General features: G+C 40.7%; 1 protein-coding gene across 1 annotated transcript in view; it reads right to left on the bottom strand.

Moving 5' to 3' along the window:
* Positions 1-20645, bottom strand: part of CRYBG3 (crystallin beta-gamma domain containing 3) — a 362092-nt gene that overhangs the window by 105756 nt on the left and 235691 nt on the right. The window contains exons 8-11 of the mRNA XM_053706046.1: positions 19521-19648; positions 16405-16510; positions 5453-5488; positions 5204-5334 (exon numbers count right to left, since the gene is read on the bottom strand). Of these exons, the coding sequence (XP_053562021.1) occupies positions 5204-5334; positions 5453-5488; positions 16405-16510; positions 19521-19648 (401 nt within the window). The remainder of the gene's footprint in view (positions 1-5203; positions 5335-5452; positions 5489-16404; positions 16511-19520; positions 19649-20645) is intronic.

The raw sequence follows: 20645 nt of genomic DNA, 5'->3' as shown, positions 1-20645 counted from the left end.
GAAATCTAAATAAAATTTATTATCATTAACTAAATAATTCCTATTTAAAACTAAATACTTCCCTATAAAATAAACCCTAAGCTAGCTACAATATAACTAATAGTTACATTGTAGCTAGCTTAGGGTTTATTTTTATTTTACAGGCAAGTTTGTATTTATTTTAACTAGGTAGAATAGTTATTAAATAGTTATTAACTATTTAATAACTACCTAGCTAAAATAAATACAAAGTTACCTGTAAAATAAAACCTAACCTCAATTACAATTACACCTAACACTACACTATAATTAAATTATTTCCCTAAATTAAATACAATTAAAAACAATTAAATAAAATTATCTAAAGTACAAACCCCCCCCACTAAATTACAGAAAATAATAAACAAAATTACAAGATTTTTAAACTAATTACACCTAATCTAATCCCCCTAACAAAATAAAAAAGCCCCCCCCCAAATAAAAAAAGCCCTACCCTACACTAAATTACAAATAGCCCTTAAAAGGGCCTTTGGTAGGGCATTGCCCAAAAGTAATCAGCTCTTTTACCTGTAAAGAAAATTAAAAATCCCCCCCAACATTAAAACCCACCACCCACACAACCAACCCTACTCTAAAACCCACCCAATACCCCCTTAAAAAAACCTAACACTAACCCCTTGAAGATCACCTTACCAGGAGAAGTCTTCATCCAGCCGGGCCGAAGTCCTCAACGAAGCCGGGAGAAGTCTTCATCCAAGCCGGGCGAAGTGGTCCTCCAGACGGGCAGAAGTCTTCATCTAGACGGCATCTTCTATCTTCATCCATCCGGCGCGAAGAGGGTCCATCTTCAAGACATCCGACGTGGAGCATCCTCTTCATCCGACGGCTAAGACTGAATGAAGGTTCCTTTAAATGACGTCATCCATGATGGCGTCCCTTCAATTCCGATTGGCTGATAGAATTCTATCAGCCAATCGGAATTAAGGTAGAAAAAATCCTATTGGCTGATGCAATCAGCCAATAGGATTGAAGTTAAATCCTATTGGCTGATGCAATCAGCCAATAGGATTGAGCTGACATTCTATTGGCTGTTCCAATCAGCCAATAGAATGCAAGCTCAATCCTATTGGCTGATTGCATCAGCCAATAGGATTTTTTCTACCTTAATTCCGATTGGCTGATAGAATTCTATCAGCCAATCGGAATTGAAGGGACGCCATCTTGGATGATGTCATTTAAAGGAACCTTCATTCAGTCTTAGCCGTTGGATGAAGAGGATGCTCCGCGTCGGATGTCTTGAAGATGGACCCGCTCTGCGCCGGATGGATGAAGATAGAAGATTCCGTCTGGAAGAAGACGTCTGCCCGTCTGGAGGACCACTTTGCCCGGCTTGGATGAAGACTTCTCCCGGCTTCGTTGAGGACTTCGGTCGGTTGGATGAAGACTTCTCCCGGTAAGGTGATCTTCAAGGGGTTAGTGTTTTTTTAAGGGGGTATTGGGTGGGTTTTAGAGTAGGGTTGGTTGTGTGGGTGGTGGGTTTTAATGTTGGGGGGGATTTGCAATTTTTTTTACAGGTAAAAGAGCTGATTACTTTGGGGCAATGCCCCGCAAAAGGCCCTTTTAAGGGCTATTTGTAATTTAGTGTAGGGTAGGGCTTTTTTTTTATTTTGGGGGGCTTTTTTTATTTTGTTAGGGGGATTAGATTAGGTGTAATTAGTTTAAAAATCTTGTAATTTGTTTATTATTTTCTGTAATTTAGTGTTTGTTTTTTTGTACTCTAGAAAATTTTATTTAATTGTATTTAATTGTATTTAATTTAGGGAAATAATTTAATTATAGTGTAGTGTTAGGTGTAATTGTAACTTGGGTTAGGTTTCATTTTACAGGTAACTTTGTATTTATTTTAGCTAGGTAGTTATTAAATAGTTAATAACTATTTAATAACTATTCTACCTAGTTAAAATAAATACTAGCTACAATGTAACTATTAGTTATATTGTAGCTAGCTTAGGGTTTATTTTATAGGTAAGTATCTAGTTTTAAATAGGAATTATTTAGTTAATGATGGGAATTTTTATTTAGATTTATTTTAATTATATTTAAGTTAGGTGGTGTTGGGGTTAGGGTTAGACTTAGATTTAGGGGTTAATAACTTTAGTATAGTGGCGGTGATGTTGGGGGCGGCAGATTAGGGGTTAATAAATGTAGGTAGGTGTTAGGGATGGCAGATTAGGGATTAATATTTATTTAACTAATGTTTGCGAGGCGGGAGTGAGGTGGTTTAGGGGTTAATATGTTTATTATATAGTGGCGGCGATGTCCGGTTCGGCAGATTAGGGGTTAAAAATTTTATTTTAGTGTTTGTGATGTGGGAGGGCCTCGGTTTAGGGGTTAATAGGTAGTTTATGGGTGTTAGTGTACTTTTTAGCACTTTAGTTAAGAGTTTTATGCTATGGTCACTCTTTTGACCTGATCTTTAGCTATCGATGCACTCTCTCAAACTTCACAAACTCCCCCTTTCCTCTTTCTGACCACCATCTCCTTACTTGCAACATATCATCCCTCCCTACAACTCTCCCTCCTCCTGCTCCTCACACCAAACTTCACAGAAGCATTATGTCATTAGATCAACAACAGCTTTCTAATTCCCTCAAACCTCTCCTCTCATCCTTCTCCTCCTTTTCCTGCCCTGACCAATCTGCCACTATAACTCCACCCTTACATCCGTCCTTGACAATCTCGCCCCTCTTACCATAGCTCGGAAATCAAACACTCATCCTCAGCCCTGGCATACTCCTCTGACACAATACCTATGCAGATGTTCCCGTACTGCTGAGTGGCACTGGAGAAAATCTAGGAGTTCAGCAGATTTTCAACATTACAAATTTATCTTGAACTCCTACTATTCTGCCCTTAATTTCCATAAGCAACCTTAATTCTCTACTCTTATCTCTAATCTTTCTTCAATCCCAAAACGTTTGTTCTCCACTTTCAATACCCTTCTCCGCCCTCCCCCACCTCCTAATACAACTTATCTGTCAGCTCAAGACTTTGCCAGCCACTTCAATAACAAAATCGACTCCATCAGAAATTAAATCAGCTCTCAGCATAATTCCTTTCTCTCACCCCCTCAAATGCTCTCAATCAACCACAACCCACATAACCTTAAACTTAGCTCATTCTCCCCTGTCACTGAGGAAGAAGTTTTGGCACTTATACTGCGCTCTCACCTCACTACCTGTCCCCTTGACCCTATCCCCTCACAGCTACTCCCCTCCCTCTCTACAACCCTCACCCCTATACTCACACACACTTTCAACCTCTCCCTCAGCACCGGTATATTTCCCTCATCGCTGAAACATGCACTGGTCACACCTATCCTCAAAAAACCTTCCCTTGATCCTACCTCCCCATCCAACTACCGCCCTATTTCCCTCCTCCCTCTTGCATCAAAGCTTCTCGAAAAACTAGTTTATGCACGCCTATCCCATTTCCTTACAATAAACTCCATCCTTGACCCACTGCAATCTGCATTTTGTCCCCATCACTCCACAGAGACAGCAATTGTTAAGGTTATCAAAGACCTACTTACAGCCAAATCAAAAGGCCACTTCTCTCTGCTTATCCTCCTTGATCTGTACGCAGCCTTTGACACTGTTGACCACTCTCTTTTGCTCAAAACCCTCCAATCCTTAGATATCTGTGACACAGCCCTCTCGTGGCTCTCTTCCTACCTGTCAAACCATACCTTTAGTGCAGCCTTCTCTGGGGCCTCCTCTGCCCCGTAACCACTTTCTTTTTGTCGGAGTTCCGCAAGGCTCTGTCCTCGGTCCCCTTCTCTTCTCAATCTACACGTCATCACTAGGTTCCCTAATAAAGTCCCACGGTTTACAATATCATTTGTATGCCGACGACACCCAAATCTACTTTTCTGCACCAGACCTATCTCCTTCCTTGCTAACCCGTGTCACTAACTGTCTTTCTCACATCTCTAACTGGATGTCCTCTCACTACCTCAAGCTAAATCTCTCCAAAACTGAGCTCCTTATTTTCCCCCTTCTTCAAAACTCTCCACCCCCAATCTCTCTATAACTGTCGACAACTCCATCATTACCCCTACCCCGCATGCCCGATGTCTCGGGGTCACATTTGACTCAGATCTTTCTTTCACTACTCACATTTAGTCCTTGGCTAAAGCCTGCCGCTTCCACCTTAAAAAGATCTCTAAAATTAGACACTTCCTTACACAAGACACAACTAAGATTTTAATCCACTCTCTCATTCTTTCCCGCCTCGATAACTGCAACTCTGTCCTCTCTGGTCTCCCCACCTGCCGCCTAGCTCCTTTACAACACAAAATTCTCATTCTGACATACAAAGCCCTCAACTGCACTGCTCCCCCCTATATCTCAGACCTTGTATCCAGATACTCTCCCTCCCGTCCCCTTCGCTCTGCTCATGACCTCCTACTCTCCTCCTCTCTTGTCACCTCATCACACTCCGTTTACAGGACTTCTCCAGACTGGCTCCCATCTTGTGGAACTCTCTGCCTCGCTCCACAAGACTCTCTTCTAGTTTTAAAAGCTTCAAGTGCTCCCTAAAGACTCTACTGTTCAGGGATGCATACAACCTATGCTAACCTTTCTTTATACCAGTTCCTCTCCTCCATTACTATCCCCTAAACCCCCTTAGCATGTAAGCCTAAGAGTCCAGCTGTTTGTAGATCACCTTCTTAAGAGCTGGCTACAACAGTGCAACTCTTGGCAGGGCCCTCTACCCATTTGATCCCTATAATTGTTTTGTTGTACTCCGCCTTTGTTTATAGCGCTGCGGAATCTGTTGGCGCTCTAGAAATAACCGATAATAATAATAATAATACGGCGTTGTAGTGTAAAACTCTTAACTACTGACTTTAAAATGGGGTACCAGTCTTGACAGGAGAGGGTCTACCGCTCACTTTTTGTCAGACTCGTAATACCGGCGCTATGCAAGTCCCATTGAAAAAAGAGGATACGCAATTTACGTAAGTGGAGTTGCGGTATTTCCAAGTCTGGCCAAAAAGTGAGCGGTACACCTGTACCTGCAAGACTCGTAATACCAGCGGGCGCTAAAAAGCAGCGTTAGAACCTCTTAATGCTGCTTTTTAAACCTAACGCACAACTCGTAATCTAGCCGATAGTTAGGATTATTCAAATCATAAAAGAGTTAATAAAAATATACTCACATGCCACCAATAACTCGTATTGATCCAATATCTTGATCTTCACCATCACAAAGCAACGATTTCAGGCTGTACGCATGTTCAGTGAGCTCTTTTGACCATCCTTTAAAATGTGGTTTCTGGTACAGAATTATCTGTAAAGGTAAAGTGTATCTAAGCTGCATTCAGTGCTAATTAGCGTTCTAGGGTAAAGATGGAAGTACTGCAAAATAAAGTAACCAGTGATGTTACTGTGGCAATCTGGGTACTTACCTTCGGATCACTAGGCTTCTGCACTTTTAATCCTCCCTGAAATAAATGAGAAATATAATCAGAAATGTGTTCCTTCCACATAATTAGGCTTTGTATCCAATGCTGAAACCATGGCGTTAAATGCTGATTATCACAAGCAATCATGTGCATAAAATGTTTAAATATAATCACTTTCATGGTGCCAAATGCAGCTAGGAAGGATCATAAGTACACTTTCCATCTGTATACACACTTATATAATGGCTTAAAAAAGGAAATACAATTTATTTTACTAAATATTTTGTTGCAGAACATCCAGTTTTTATGTTGTGTGTGTTTTACTAAAACTATTTGAAAGTTTATTGTAAATAACATTAATATGGCACTTAAATGATGTGTAACAAATAAATAGCTCATACACTGCCCCTGCTCTCTCCATAAATAGCTCATACACTGCCCCTGCTCTCTCCATAAATAGCTCATGCACTGCGCCTGCTCTCTCCATAAACAGATCATACACTGTGCCTGCTCTCCCCATAAACAGCTCATACACTGCCCCTGCTCTCTCCATAAATAGCTCATACACTCCCCCTGCTCTCTCCATAAATAGCTCATACACTGCCCCTGCTCTCTCCATAAATAGCTCATGCACTGCCCCTGCTCTCTCCATAAACAGCTCATACACTGCCCCTGCTCTCTCCATAAATAGCTCATACACTCCCCCTGCTCTCTCCATAAATAGCTCATACACTGCCCCTGCTCTCTCCATAAATAGTTTATACACTGCCCCTGCTCTCTCCATAAACAGCTCATACGCTGCCCTTGCTCTCCCCATAATATGGCACTTAAATGATGTGTAACAAATAAATAGCTCATACACTGCCCCTGCTCTCTCCATAAATAGCTCATACACTGCCCCTGCTCTCTCCATAAACAGATCATACACTGCGCCTGCTCTCCCCATAAACAGCTCATACACTGCCCAGGTCTTTCTATACAGAGCTCTCACTGCCCAGCTCTTTCTATACACAGCTCACACTGCCCAGCACTTTCTATACACAGCTCTCACTGCCCAGCTCTTTCTATACACAGCTCTCACTGCCCAGCTCTTTCTATACACAGCTCACACTGCCCAGCTCTTTCTATAAACAGCTCTCACTGCCCAGCTCTTTCTATACACAGCTCACACTGCCCAGCTCTTTCTATACACAGCTCACATTGCCCACCTCTTTCTATAAACAGCTCTCACTGCCCAGCACTTTCTATACACAGCTCACACTGCCCAGCTCTTTCTATAAACAGCTCTCACTGCCCAGCTCTTTCTATACACAGCTCTCACTGCCCAGCTCTTTCTATACACAGCTCTCACTGCCCAGCTCTTTCTATACAGAGCTCTCACTGCCCCTGCTCTCCCCATAAACTCTCTCCATAAACAGCTCATACACTGCCCCTGCTCTCTCCATAAACAGCTCATACACTGCCCCTGCTCTCTCCATAAACAGCACATACTCTGCCCAGCTCTTTCTATACACAGCTCTCACTGCCCAGCTCTTTCTATACACAGCTCACACTGCCCAGCTCTTTCTATACACAGCTCACACTGCCCTGCTCTTTCTATACACAGCTCACACTGCCCAGCTCTTTCCATACACAGCTCTCACTGCCCATCTCTTTCCATACACAGCTCTCACTGCCCATCTCTTTCTATACACAGCTCTCACTGCCCTGCTCTTTCTATACACAGCTCTCACTGCCCAGCTCTTTCCATACACAGCTCTCACTGCCCATCTCTTTCTATACACAGCTCACACTGCCAAGCTATTTCTATACACAGCTCTCACTGCCCAGCTCTTTTTATACACAGCTCTCACTGCCCAGCTCTTTCCATACACAGCTCACACTGCCCAGCTCTTTCTATACACAGCTCTCACTGCCCAGCTCTTTCTATACACAGCTCTCACTGCCCAGCTCTTTCTATACACAGCTCTCACTGCCCAGCTCTTTCTATACACAGCTCTCACTGCCTAGCTCTTTCTATACACAGCTCACACTGCCCAGCTCTTTCTATACACAGCTCTCACTGCCCAGCTCTTTCTATACACAGCTCACACTGCCCAGCTCTTTCTATACAGAGCTCTCACTGCCCAGCTCTTTCTATACAGAGCTCACACTGCCCATATCTTTCTACACAGAGCTCTCACTAGCTCTTTCTATACAGAGCTCTCACTAGCTCTTTCTATACACAGCTCTCACTGCCCAGCTCTTTCTATACACAGCTCACACTGCCAATGCCAAGCTCTTTCTATACACAGCTCTCACTGCCCAGCTCTTTTTATACAGCTCTCACTGCCCAGCTCTTTCTATACAGAGCTCTCACTGCCCAGCTCTTTCTATACAGAGTTCTCACTGCCCAAATCTTTCTATACAGAGCTCTCACTACCCAGCTCTTTCTATACACAGCTCACACTGCCCAGCTCTTTCTATACAGAGCTCACACTGCCTAGCTCTTTCTATACACAGCTCACACTGCCCAGATCTTTCTATACACAGCTCACACTGCCCTGCTCTTTCTATACACAGCTCACACTGCCTAGCTCTTTCTATACACAGCTCACACTGCCTAGCTCTTTCTATACACAGCTCACACTGCCCAGCTCTTTCTATAAACAGCTCTCACTGCCCAGATCTTTCTATACAGAGCTCACACTGCCCAGCTCTTTCTATACACAGCTCACACTGCCCAGCTCTTTCTATACACAGCTCTCACTGACCTGCTCTTTCTATACACAGCTCTCACTGCCCAGCTCTTTCTATACAGAGCTCACACTGCCTAGCTCTTTCTATACACAGCTCACACTGCCCAGATCTTTCTATACACAGCTCACACTGCCCTGCTCTTTCTATACACAGCTCACACTGCCTAGCTCTTTCTATACACAGCTCACACTGCCTAGCTCTTTCTATACACAGCTCACACTGCCCAGCTCTTTCTATACACAGCTCTCACTGCCCTGCTCTTTCTATACAGAGCTCACACTGCCCAGCTCTTTCTATACACAGCTCACACTGCCCAGCTCTTTCTATACACAGCTCTCACTGACCTGCTCTTTCTATACACAGCTCTCACTGCCCAGCTCTTTCTATACAGAGCTCAAACTGCCCAGCTCTTTCTATAAACAGCTCACACTGCCCAGCTCTTTCTATACACAGCTCTCACTGACCTGCTCTTTCTATACACAGCTCTCACTGCCCAGCTCTTTCTATACAGAACTCTCACTGCCCTGCTCTTTCTATACAGAGCTCACACTGCCAAGCTCTTTCTATACACAGCTCACACTGCCCAGCTCTTTCTATATACAGCTCTCACTGCCCAGCTCTTTCTATACACAGCTCTCACTGCCCAGCTCTTTCTATACAGAGTTCTCACTGCCCAGCTCTTTCTATACACAGCTCTCACTGCCCAGCTCTTTCTATACACAGCTCTCACTGCCCAGCTCTTTCTATACACAGCTCTCACTGACCTGCTCTTTCTATACACAGCTCTCACTGCCCAGCTCTTTCTATACAGAGCTCTCACTGCCCTGCTCTTTCTATACAGAGCTCACACTGCCAAGCTCTTTCTATACACAGCTCTCACTGCCCAGCTCTTTCTATACACAGCTCTCACTGCCCAGCTCTTTCTATACACAGCTCACACTACCCAGCTCTTTCTATACAGAGCTCACACTACCCAGCTCTTTCTATACACAGCTCTCACTGCCCTGCTCTTTCTATACAGAGCTCTCACTGCCCAGCTCTTTCTATACACAGCTCACACTGCCCTGCTCTTTCTATACAGAGCTCACACTGCCCAGCTCTTTCTATACACAGCTCACACTGCCCAGCTCTTTCTATACACAGCTCTCACTGCCCTGCTCTTTCTATACACAGCTCTCACTGCCCAGCTCTTTCTATACACAGCTCACACTGCCCTGCTCTTTCTATACAGAGCTCACACTGCCAAGCTCTTTCTATACACAGCTCACACTGCCCTGCTCTTTCTATACAGAGCTCACACTGCCAAGCTCTTTCTATACAGAACTCTCACTGCCCAGCTCTTTCTATACACATCTCTCACTGCCCAGCTCTTTCTATACAGAGCTCTCACTGCCTAGCTCTTTCTATACACAGCTCACACTGCCTAGCTCTTTCTATACACAGCTCACACTGCCCAGTTCTTTCTATACACAGCTCACACTGCCCAGCTCTTTCTATACAGAGCTCTCACTGCCTAGCTCTTTCTATACACAGCTCACACTGCCCAGCTCTTTCTATACACAGCTCTCACTGCCCAGCTCTTTCTATACGCAGCTCTCACTGCCCAGCTCTTTCTATACACAGCTCACACTACCCAACTCTTTCTATACACAGCTCACACTGCCTAGTTCTTTCTATACACAGCTCACATTCCCCATCTCTTTCTATACACAGCTCTCACTGCCCAGCTCTTTCTATACACAGCTCTCACTGCCCAGCTCTTTCTATACACAGCTCACACTGCCCAGCTCTTTCTATACACAGCTCACACTGCTCAGCTCTTTCTATACACAGCTCACACTGCTCAGCTCTTTCTATACACAGCTCTCACTGCCCCTGCTCTCTCCATAAAGAGCTCTCACTGCCCAGCTCTTTCTATACAGTGCTCTCACTGCCCAGCTCTTTCTATACACAGTTCTCACTGCCCAGCTCTTTCTATACACAGCTCTTACTGCCCAGCTCTTTCTATACACAGCTCACACTGCCCAGCTCTTTCTATACACAGCTCTCACTGCCCAGCTCTTTCTATACACAGCTCTCACTGCCCAGCTCTTTCTATACACAGCTCACATTGCCCAGCTCTTTCTATACACAGCTCTCACTGCCCAGCTCTTTCTATACAGAGCTCTCACTGCCCAGATCTTTCTATACACAGCTCACACTGCCTAGCTCTTTCTATACACAGCTCACACTGCCTAGCTCTTTCTATACACAGCTCACACTGCCCAGATCTTTCTATACACAGCTCACACTGCCCTGCTCTTTCTATACACAGCTCACACTGCCTAGCTCTTTCTATACACAGCTCACACTGCCTAGCTCTTTCTATACTCAGCTCACACTGCCCAGCTCTTTCTATAAACAGCTCTCACTGCCCAGATCTTTCTATACACAGCTCACACTGCCTAGCTCTTTCTATACACAGCTCACACTGCCCAGATCTTTCTACACACAGCTCACACTGCCTAGCTCTTTCTATACACAGCTCACACTGCCTAGCTCTTTCTATACACAGCTCACACTGCTCAGCTCTTTCTATACACAGCTCTCACTGCTCCTGCTCTCTCCATAAAGAGCTCTCAGTGCCCAGCTCTTTCTATACAGTGCTCTCACTGCCCAGCTCTTTCTATACACAGTTCTCACTGCCCAGCTCTTTCTATACACAGCTCTTACTGCCCAGCTCTTTCTATACACAGCTCACACTGCCCAGCTCTTTCTATACACAGCTCTCACTGCCCAGCTCTTTCTATACACAGCTCACACTGCCCAGCTCTTTCTATACACAGCTCTCACTGCCCAGCTCTTTCTATACAGAGCTCTCACTGCCCAGATCTTTCTATACACAGCTCACACTGCCTAGCTCTTTCTACACAGCTCACACTGCCTAGCTCTTTCTATACACAGCTCACACTGCCCAGATCTTTCTATACACAGCTCACACTGCCCTGCTCTTTCTATACACAGCTCACACTGCCTAGCTCTTTCAATACACAGATCACACTGCCTAGCTCTTTCTATACACAGCTCACACTGCCCAGCTCTTTCTATAAACAGCTCTCACTGCCCAGATCTTTCTATACACAGCTCACACTGCCTAGCTCTTTCTATACACAGCTCACACTGCCCAGATCTTTCTACACACAGCTCACACTGCCTAGCTCTTTCTATACACAGCTCACACTGCCCAGCTCTTTCTATACACAGCTCTCACTGCCCCTGCTCTCTCCATAATGAGCTCATGCACAGCCTCTGCTCTCTCAATACAGATCTTACACGGCCCCCTATTAATACCTAATTCGCTTATGTCTTCTATATATTACCTCTTTTTATAATACGCTGTGTATCTGAGTTCACCTGAGGCTATCTGACTTGCCATAAGGTCTTTAACTTCTGACATTTATCAGCCCAGAAATAGATACTCCACTTCAGTGACCAAGCAGATTGCTTTCTCTAGCTTTAATGTAGCCTTCAGAGGCAGAAAGCAATAAAATGAACAAACCACAACCTAAGATATACATGTGAAATGAAGTGGATTTGATTAAAAACACATTTAATTCTTTCTATGCCCTGTAACATACAAGATGCAATAGGACTATGTATCAGTAGTTCACGATTTAATGCTTACATATCCCCATGGAAAAGTCAAGTCATTGATAGCTCAGTTTTTATAATTAAATTTTACGATGCGCCTAATCGCATTCTAATTACATCCATTGGGTTCATCAATAAAACAAAACACATAAAAAGTGAACAAATAATGTAATTGTTGCTTTACATTGTTTCCTAGATCTGCAGGCAGTTTAACTTTTACTTAATTAGTTGATGTTGACCATTTGTTTTATAGATAAGTATTTATAGTTAAATATAAAGTGATACTTAAACTATAAAATATGCATTGCACAACGCTGAAACTGCTACAATATTAGGTTTGATGATAACTTTACATATAATTAAAGGGACACTGAACCAATTTTTTTCTGTCATGATTCAGATAGAGCATGCAATTTTAAGTAACTTTCTAATTTACTCCTATTATCAATTTTTCTTCGTTCTCTTGCTATCTTTATTGAAAAAGGCATCTAAGCTATTTTTTGGTTCAGTACACTGGACAGCACTTGTTTTATTGGTCGGTTAAATTAATCCCCCAATCAGCAAGAACAACCCAGGTTGTTCACAAAAAATGGGCTGGCATTTAAAATTACATTCTTGCTTTTCAAATAAAGATAGAAAGTTGCCTAAAATTGCATACTCTATCTAAATCTTGAAAGAAAAAAATTGGATTCAGTGTCCCTTTAAGTAAAGGTTATAGAAGAAACAGTTTGCCATATTTAGTGACAAAACTTGAAGTGAATCAATAAGTTGCACATTGGTCATGTATCCATATACACTACACAAGACATCACCTGCGTGTTCTGTCTTTCCTCTGGTGCCGTTGCTGTTACTTTGGTGTCAGTTGCATACGGATGAGTGTAAGGTATAATGTACCTCTCATGCATGTCCAATGAGAGTTAGACAGAGCACTATGTGGTCATACATTATCCCAATGGACAAATGGCTTAAGGTATTGTATGTAGGGACAGAAGCACAGGTCATGGCACAGTTTATACACACCATAACTGTCAAACTGTAATGAATACGAATTAAAGGTTCATTGTCCTGCAAGCTACTAACAAATTGCTTCTGTCACCTCAATAGTAATTATTACTAACACAATGACCCTGGCTAGCCTTAGCGAATCCAAATAAGGCAAATAGTGGGTGGAGTTTGGCTGACAACAGAAGTATACCAAATACCAAGACAACAGAAATATCTATACCAGATGCTTATTATCCCTTTAAACTGACTCAGCACTCCTTACTCCTGAAATCCTGAATTTTTGCTTTTAAAAATGTGTCTATGCAAAATGACTGGAATGTCTTTTTTGTTTCCAATAAAAGCACTTGCTCTTATGAATTATTCCAGTATAATTGCTGTATATGTAAATAATTCACATGTGCTGCCATTTAAAGGGCACATACCAAGAGGCAATTGTGCCTTTACAGCTTACTCCCACTGCTTTTTTAGTAGGTAATGACACAGCTCTCAAACACAAACAAGACAAAAACACGTCTCGGTACAGGAACATCCGTTTTACAAAACACAAACATATAGTGCATGATAAAAATCCCTGTTTTAGATGCAACACAAAAAATTACTTCTGTTTCCCAAAAATGTTTGCATAATGGTCCCTTTAAAAGAATAAAACAATTTTACATGAAAAACAAGATTTTATTTCTGCTCACTTTTATTAGATAGCTAACCAGATAAACTGACAAACATTTCCTATCACCAATTGCTTTGTTTATTTATGAAGCCCAAAATAGAGAGATGAGGACTCTCTAGTAGAAGATTGCACAAAATAACCCACACTGGACAGACGGTAAATCTAGCCCACTCAGTTAAATGCAGCAAGAAATCTTCCCACCTTCACCAGATCTTATGCTGTTCTATGGAGCCAATGTCCACACTTTCGGCTAGATTATGAGTTGTGTGTTAGGCTGAAAAAGCAGCGTTAACAGGTCCTAACGCTGCTTTTTCACTACCTCTGCTATAACTAGTCTTGCAGGTTTAGGGGCACCGCATACTTCTTTGGACTTACCGCAAAACGACTATTGGCCGATCCAATCAGCCAATAGGATTGAGCTTGCATTCTATTGGCTGATTGGAACAGCCAATAGAATGCAAGCTCAATTCTATTGGCTGATTTTCTACCTTAATTCCGATTGGCTGATAGAATTCTATCAGCCAATCGGAATCTAAGGGACGCCATCTTGGATGACGTCACTTAAAGGTACCTTCATTCAGTAAGAAGACTCCGGATGAAGAGGATGCTCCGCGTCAGATGTCTTGAAGATGGAGCCGCTCCGCGTCGGATGGATGAAGATAGAAGATGCTGTCTGGATGAAGACTTCTGCCTGTCTGGAGGACCACTTTGCCCGGCTTGGATGAAGACTTTTCCCGGCTTCGTTGAGGACTTCGGCCCGGTTGGATGAAGACTTCTGCCGCTTCCTTGAGGATGGATGTCCGGTCTTCAGAACAGTAAGTCGATCTTCAGGGGGTTAGTGTTAGGTTTTTTTAAGGGTGTATTGGGTGGGTTTTATTTTTAGGTTAGGGCTTTGGGCCGCAAAAGAGCTAACTGCCCTTTTAAGGGCAATGCCCATCCAAATGTCCTTTTCAGGGCAATGGGGAGCTAAGGTTTTTTTAGTTAGGTTTTTATTTGGGGGGGGTTTGTTGTGTGGGTGGTGGGTTTTACTGTTGGGGGGTGTTTGTATTTTTTTTTACAGGTAAAAGAGCTGATTACTTTGGGGCAATGCCCCGCAAAAGGCCCTTTTAAGGGCTATTGATAGTTTAGTTTAGGCTAGGGTTTTTTTTATTTTGGGGGACTTTTTTAATTAGTTTAAATATCTTGTAATTTGTTTATCATTTTCTGTAATTTAGTGGGGGTTTTTTGTACTTTAGCTAATTGTATTTAATTTATTTAATTGTATTTAATTTAGGTCATTTATGTAATTGTAGTGTAGAGTCAGGTGTTAGTGTAACTTAGGTTGGGTTTTATTTTACAGGTACTTTTGTATTTATTTTAGCTAGGTAGTTAGTAAATAGTTAATAACTATTTAGTAACTATTCTACCTAGTTAAAATAAAATACAAACTTGCCTGTAAAATAAAAATAAACCCTAAGCTAGCTACAATGTAACTATTAGTTATATTGTAGCCAGCTTAGGGTTTATTTTGCAGGTAAGTATTTAGTCTTAAATAGGAATTATTTAGGTAATAATATTAATTTTTATTTAGATTGTATTTAAGTTAGGGGGTGTTAGGGTTAGACTTAGGTTTAGGGGTTAATACATTTAGTATAGTGGCGGCGACGTTGGGGGCGGCAGATTAGGGGTTAATAATATTTAACTAATGTTAAATAACATTAGGAGTGCGACGGTTTAGGGGTTAATATATTTATTATAGTGGCGGCGATGTCCAGGGCGGTAGATTAGGGGTTAAAAAATATAATGAAGGTAGCGACGATGTCGGGGGCAGCAGATTAGGGGTTAATAAGTGTAAGATTAGGGGTGTTTAGACTCGGGGTTCATGTTAGGGTGTTAGGTGTAAACATACATTTTATTTCCCCATAGAAATCAATGGGGCTGCGTTACTGAGATTTACGCTGCTTTTTGGCAGGTGTTAGACTTTTTCTCAGCCGGCTCTCCCCATTGATGTCTAAGGGGAAATCGTGCATGTGCACGTACGACCAGCTCACCTCTTACTTAAGCAGCGCTGGTATTGAAGTGCGGTAAGGAGCTCAATTTTGCTCTACGCTCAGTTTTTGCCTTTTAACGCCTGTAATACCAGCGCTGCAGGTAAGTGAGCGGTGAGAAAAAACTGCTTGTTAGCACAGCACAGCCTCTAACGCAAAACTCGTAATCTGGCCGTACGTTTTGCATAAGGTTTGTAAATCTCCAATGCACCCCTACAGCAAGAAACTGCTTAGTTAGCAATTGCACTAAATCTAACAAAACTACTTATCTATAGAGGATAATTGTATAAACTGCCTTACTTACTGATTTCATCCAATATGAAGTCGGTAATGTCAGCGTGCCTTAATTTAACGTTGTTACATTAGAAAGCTTTTGGGGTACTTAGTAATAGTTTGAAAAGTGTTGCTAGGAGTTTATCATTTAAATGTTTTAATTAAATGGGCTCTATTTATCAAGCTGCGAGAGAAGATTTGGAAATCCAGAATGTTTGGCTTGCGTGAGCGAGCCTGAAATACTAATTAAAGTGTTGCGGATTTCATTCATCCTGATCAGATCCTATTGGGATGATTGACAGCCGCAGCTTCCGCATGATTGCCTGTGGCTTGTGCAATGTTAAATGTGGGTTGCGAATAATACCCACTTGCTTCGAGGATGGGCAGACAAGGTCCATGACATTTAACATCGTCCACCCACTAACTGATAAATGGAGCCAAATAAGTGAAAAATGACCCATAAGTTTGTGATTCAGTGTCAAGAACTAGAATTATGATCAGAAAAACAGGACTGGCAATTAGTAAGGCAGCTGTTAACATAGCATTGTGATCAACCACTTTGTCCCTTTAAACTGGATATTTCAGACTAATATTGTATGCAAATATTTTCTAACCATTTTCAAAGGTCGTAGAGATCTGAAATCACATTCCTCAACTTCACAGTGTTCTTCCAGGACAATCACGTCACCACTGAATTGTTTTTTTGCGTATGCCAGCCATCTGTGGAGGTGAAATTAACTTTATTAGAATTTGTTTCTTTGTGTTTTTTCCAGACAGTCCTAAGCATAGAAACATATATTTTGATGGCAGATAAGAACCATAAGCCCAACAATCCTGCCCAAATGTTTTATGTGTAACTTAGTGCGATAGCCTTATGCTTATTAAAGGCATTCTTAAAGTCCCCCACAGTGTATGACTTTACAACCTCTAAAGGAAATTTATTCCATGAATCAACCATCATTTCTCTGGAGTGTTTATGCAAATTACTCCTGAGTCTACCACCCTTCAACTTAAGATCATGATCCCTTGCTCAGGTTTTCTGAAAAATGCTTACACCCTAAGCTTTATTAAACTCTGGCCTCTGTTATGTTTCCCTTCCCCTAAGTTATACGTGTTTGTGTCATTGATTCTTTCTTTGCAAGTTTTATTTTTAAGAGATGTACCATTTTAGTAGCCCACCTTTAGAAGGCCTGGTTCACATTCAAGTGATTTTTTTTAGCTGGACTATAATTGTCAAATTCATGAGCTTGCAAAGTTGTGGATTTTTTTATCATTTGCAAAACTTTGGCTGTGGAGAAATGTTTTCAGCTTCCATTCAAGCCTCTGAGAGCTGAAAACCAATAATTCAGTTCACATTGACAGTTTGTTCTATGCAGTTGTTAATGGGCTCAACTCTCCTTCCTAGGTGTAAAAGGTAAAATTGTCCTTTACAATTGATACAACTGGTGAAACACACAGAAAATTATAAAACACTCACCTACTCAATAAAACATATCACTAATTAATTGTTATGCCTCCCAATTGGCAAATAAGGCACTTTGGCCTTATATGGTTGCTAAGTTAATACATTTTGATAAAATATTAGCTTTCTGCTGGCAGTTACCAAATTTCAGTTTTGCCTCTATAATGGCGGTTACACCCGTTTTACTATTATGAAAAACTTTATTAAAGGGACAGTCAACCATAGAATTGTTATTGTTTTAAAAGATAGATAATCCCTTTATTACCCATTCCCCAGTTTTGCATAACCAACACTGTTATATTAATGTACTTTTTACCTTTGTGATTACCTTGTATCTAGGAACCTTCTTCCAGCCCCCTGATCACATGACTGTGACTGTTAATTATCTGTTGTCTTAAATTTAGCATTGTATTGTGCTAGATCTTAAATAACTCCCTGTGCCTGAACACAGTGTTATCTATATAGCCCACGTGTACTTTCTGTCTCTTTGTGTTGAAAAGAGATTTAAAAAGCATGTGATAAGAGGCAGCCCTCAAAGGCTTAGAAATTAGCATACGAGCCTACCTATGTTTAGTTTAAAGTAAGAATACCAAGAGAAAAAAGCAAATTTGATGATAAAAGTAAATTGGAAAGTCAATTAAAATTAAAAGTCCTATCTGAATAATGAAAGTTTAATTTATAAATTGGAAGATGTTTGTTGCAAGCTGTGGAGACAAAAACATATTTCTAGTAAACAAGACAAGATTTTTTTAAGAAATATGAAACCCAAAAATCTTTCATGATTCAGATAGAGCAGGTGATTTTTAATAACTTTCCAATTTACTTCTATTATCAATTTTTCTTCATTCTCTTGGTATATTTTGTTAAAAAGCAGGGAAGTCCACTTAGGAGCCTGTCTGAGTCTATACGGCAGCAGTTTTGCAAGAATGTGATCCAGTTACAAGAGCACTAGATGGCAGCACTATTACCTGACATGTAGTGCTCCACACACCTACATAGGTATCTCTTCAACACAGAATATCATGAGAACAAAGCACATTTAATAATAGACGTAAACTTGAAACTTTTAAAAATTGTATGCTCTGTCTGAATCACAAAAGAAAAGTTTTGGGTTTCATGTCCCTTTAACTCCTTTCCTGACACACTTTTCCTTCTCACATAACGCCCCAGAAACACAAAGCTTCTAAGGAATGAAAGGACTGGTAAAATAATGACCAGAGTTGGCCTTCTTGTAGAGTCTGTCAGGAAAGACATCTATCTCAGATGGAATATTATTTTGCTTTCTCCAATCCATGCAGATCAAGGCTACTTGACTTTATTTGCCTGCTCGTGTCATGCCTGCTATCATTTCTGAACATCTGTACAGTTGGCCCTCGGTTTACAACGGTTCAATTTACACCGTTTCAGAATAACAACCTTTTTTTCCAGTCATGTGACTGCTATTGAAAAGCATTGAGAAGCAGTGCATTTATTAAAATAGCCAGTAGGTGGAGCTGTCCGCTTGTGTTGCAGCAAAGCCAAGCAAGCTGAAATTAATCAGTTTAACTAGACCTGAGCTATTGAGCAGATTTCAAAGGAACAAGATCTTCCTGTCTATAAATCAGTCCAGATTGGAATGCATAGAAAGAACTGTTTGCAGAAAAATGCAAGTGAAGTCTGTGTTGTTTAATTTTTTTATTAGGTTTATAATGCTGTTTAGCAAATGTTTTTGTTCATTTAACTTAGTTTAATTCTATATTCTGTGTTGTGTGATTATTTTATTAGGTTTATAATGCTGTTTAGCATTTAAAGTCTTCATTTAAAAGCTTTAAAAATAATGTATTAGGTGTTACTTATGACAAATTTGAGAGGGGCTTGGAACCGAACTCCCTCACTTCCCATTGACTTACATTATAAACTGGGTTTCAATTTACAACGGTTTCGATTTACAACCATTCCTTCTGGAACCTAACCCCGGCATAAACTGAGGGCTACCTGTATTTCCTTCTTTTGGATAGGGTAAATGAACAAATAAAAGCAGGCACTGAGATTTTAAAAAAAGTGCCATCATTTAATTGATGCTTCTATGACATCCAAATAATTAATCATAATCAATCATAACCAAATATTCATATGAAACAGGTTTCATAGCTTAAACGTGTGATTTGGTCATACTTGCTCAAATGTAAACCAAGAATACATAAATGTATGAAATATATCATTATTTTGGACTTGGAGTATGAATAATAAGTAGCTGAATGAAAGACATATGATGACTGTGATACTCACACTCCTGATTTCACCGTTAAGGAAGAGATACACCCACTAGTCAGGCTTTCCAATGATGGGATCTCAGTTTGGAAAGGCATGCGAGAGCCATATCGTTTGCATATTAAAACCTCTGGAATTCGTCCATCCTATAGAAAAGGGGAAAACAATAGGTTGATTTTTTGTTATTCTGAATTAAAGGTATTGTGAGAATCACTGTATAATGACACAGTTACAGAGTTCAACTGTCCCAGTCTACTAGTATAAGTTCAATAGCCAAAAGGGCTATAACAAATATGTACTAATATAGTATTGGATCACTTTCCTTTAAAGGGAGAGTCTACTTGAATATTGTTATTGTTAAAAAATATAGATAATTCCTTTCCCATTCTCCAGTTTTGCATACCAAAAACTGTTATACAAAAAAACAACACTTTTTATCTCTATGATTACCTGTATCTAAGCCTTTGCATACTGCCCCCTATCTCAATGCTTTTTACAAACTTGCATTTTAGCCAATTAGTGCTGACTCTTGTATAACCATTATAATTCTCCACGGGATATATACAGGATATATATGTCACACATGAACTAACACGCCTGGATGTTGTGCAAAATTTAAAAAGCTAATAAAAAGCACTAAGATAAGGGGCAGCTTGCAGGGCTTAGAAACAGGTAAACTTAGAGGTTAGAAAATATATTAAAGGGATATGAAACCCATTTTTTTTCTTTAATGATTCAGATAGAGCATGCAATTTTAAACAACTTTCTAATTTATTTCTATTATGAATTTTTCTTTGTTCTTTTGGTATCTTTTCTTAAAAAGCAGGGAAGTATGCTTAAAGGGACACTAAACCCAATTTTTTTTCATAATTCAGGTAGAGAATACAATTTTAAACAACTTTCCGATTTACTTCTATTATCTAATTTGTTTCATTTTTAGATATCCTTTATTGAAGAAATAGCAATGCACAAGGGTGAGCTAATCATATGAGGCATCTATGTGCAAAAACCAATCAGCAGCTACTGAGCCTATCTAAATATGCTTTTCAGCAAAGGGTATCAAGAGAATGAAGCTAATTAGATAATAGAAGTAAATTAGAAAGTGGTTTAAAATTGCATGTTCTTTCTAAATCATTAAAAAAA

This window comes from Bombina bombina, chromosome 3 (assembly GCF_027579735.1).
Source record: "Bombina bombina isolate aBomBom1 chromosome 3, aBomBom1.pri, whole genome shotgun sequence".
NCBI classification, from domain to species: domain Eukaryota; kingdom Metazoa; phylum Chordata; class Amphibia; order Anura; family Bombinatoridae; genus Bombina; species Bombina bombina.
Note: the sequence above shows the minus strand (reverse complement) of the source record. Positions and strands in the feature narration are given on the sequence as shown.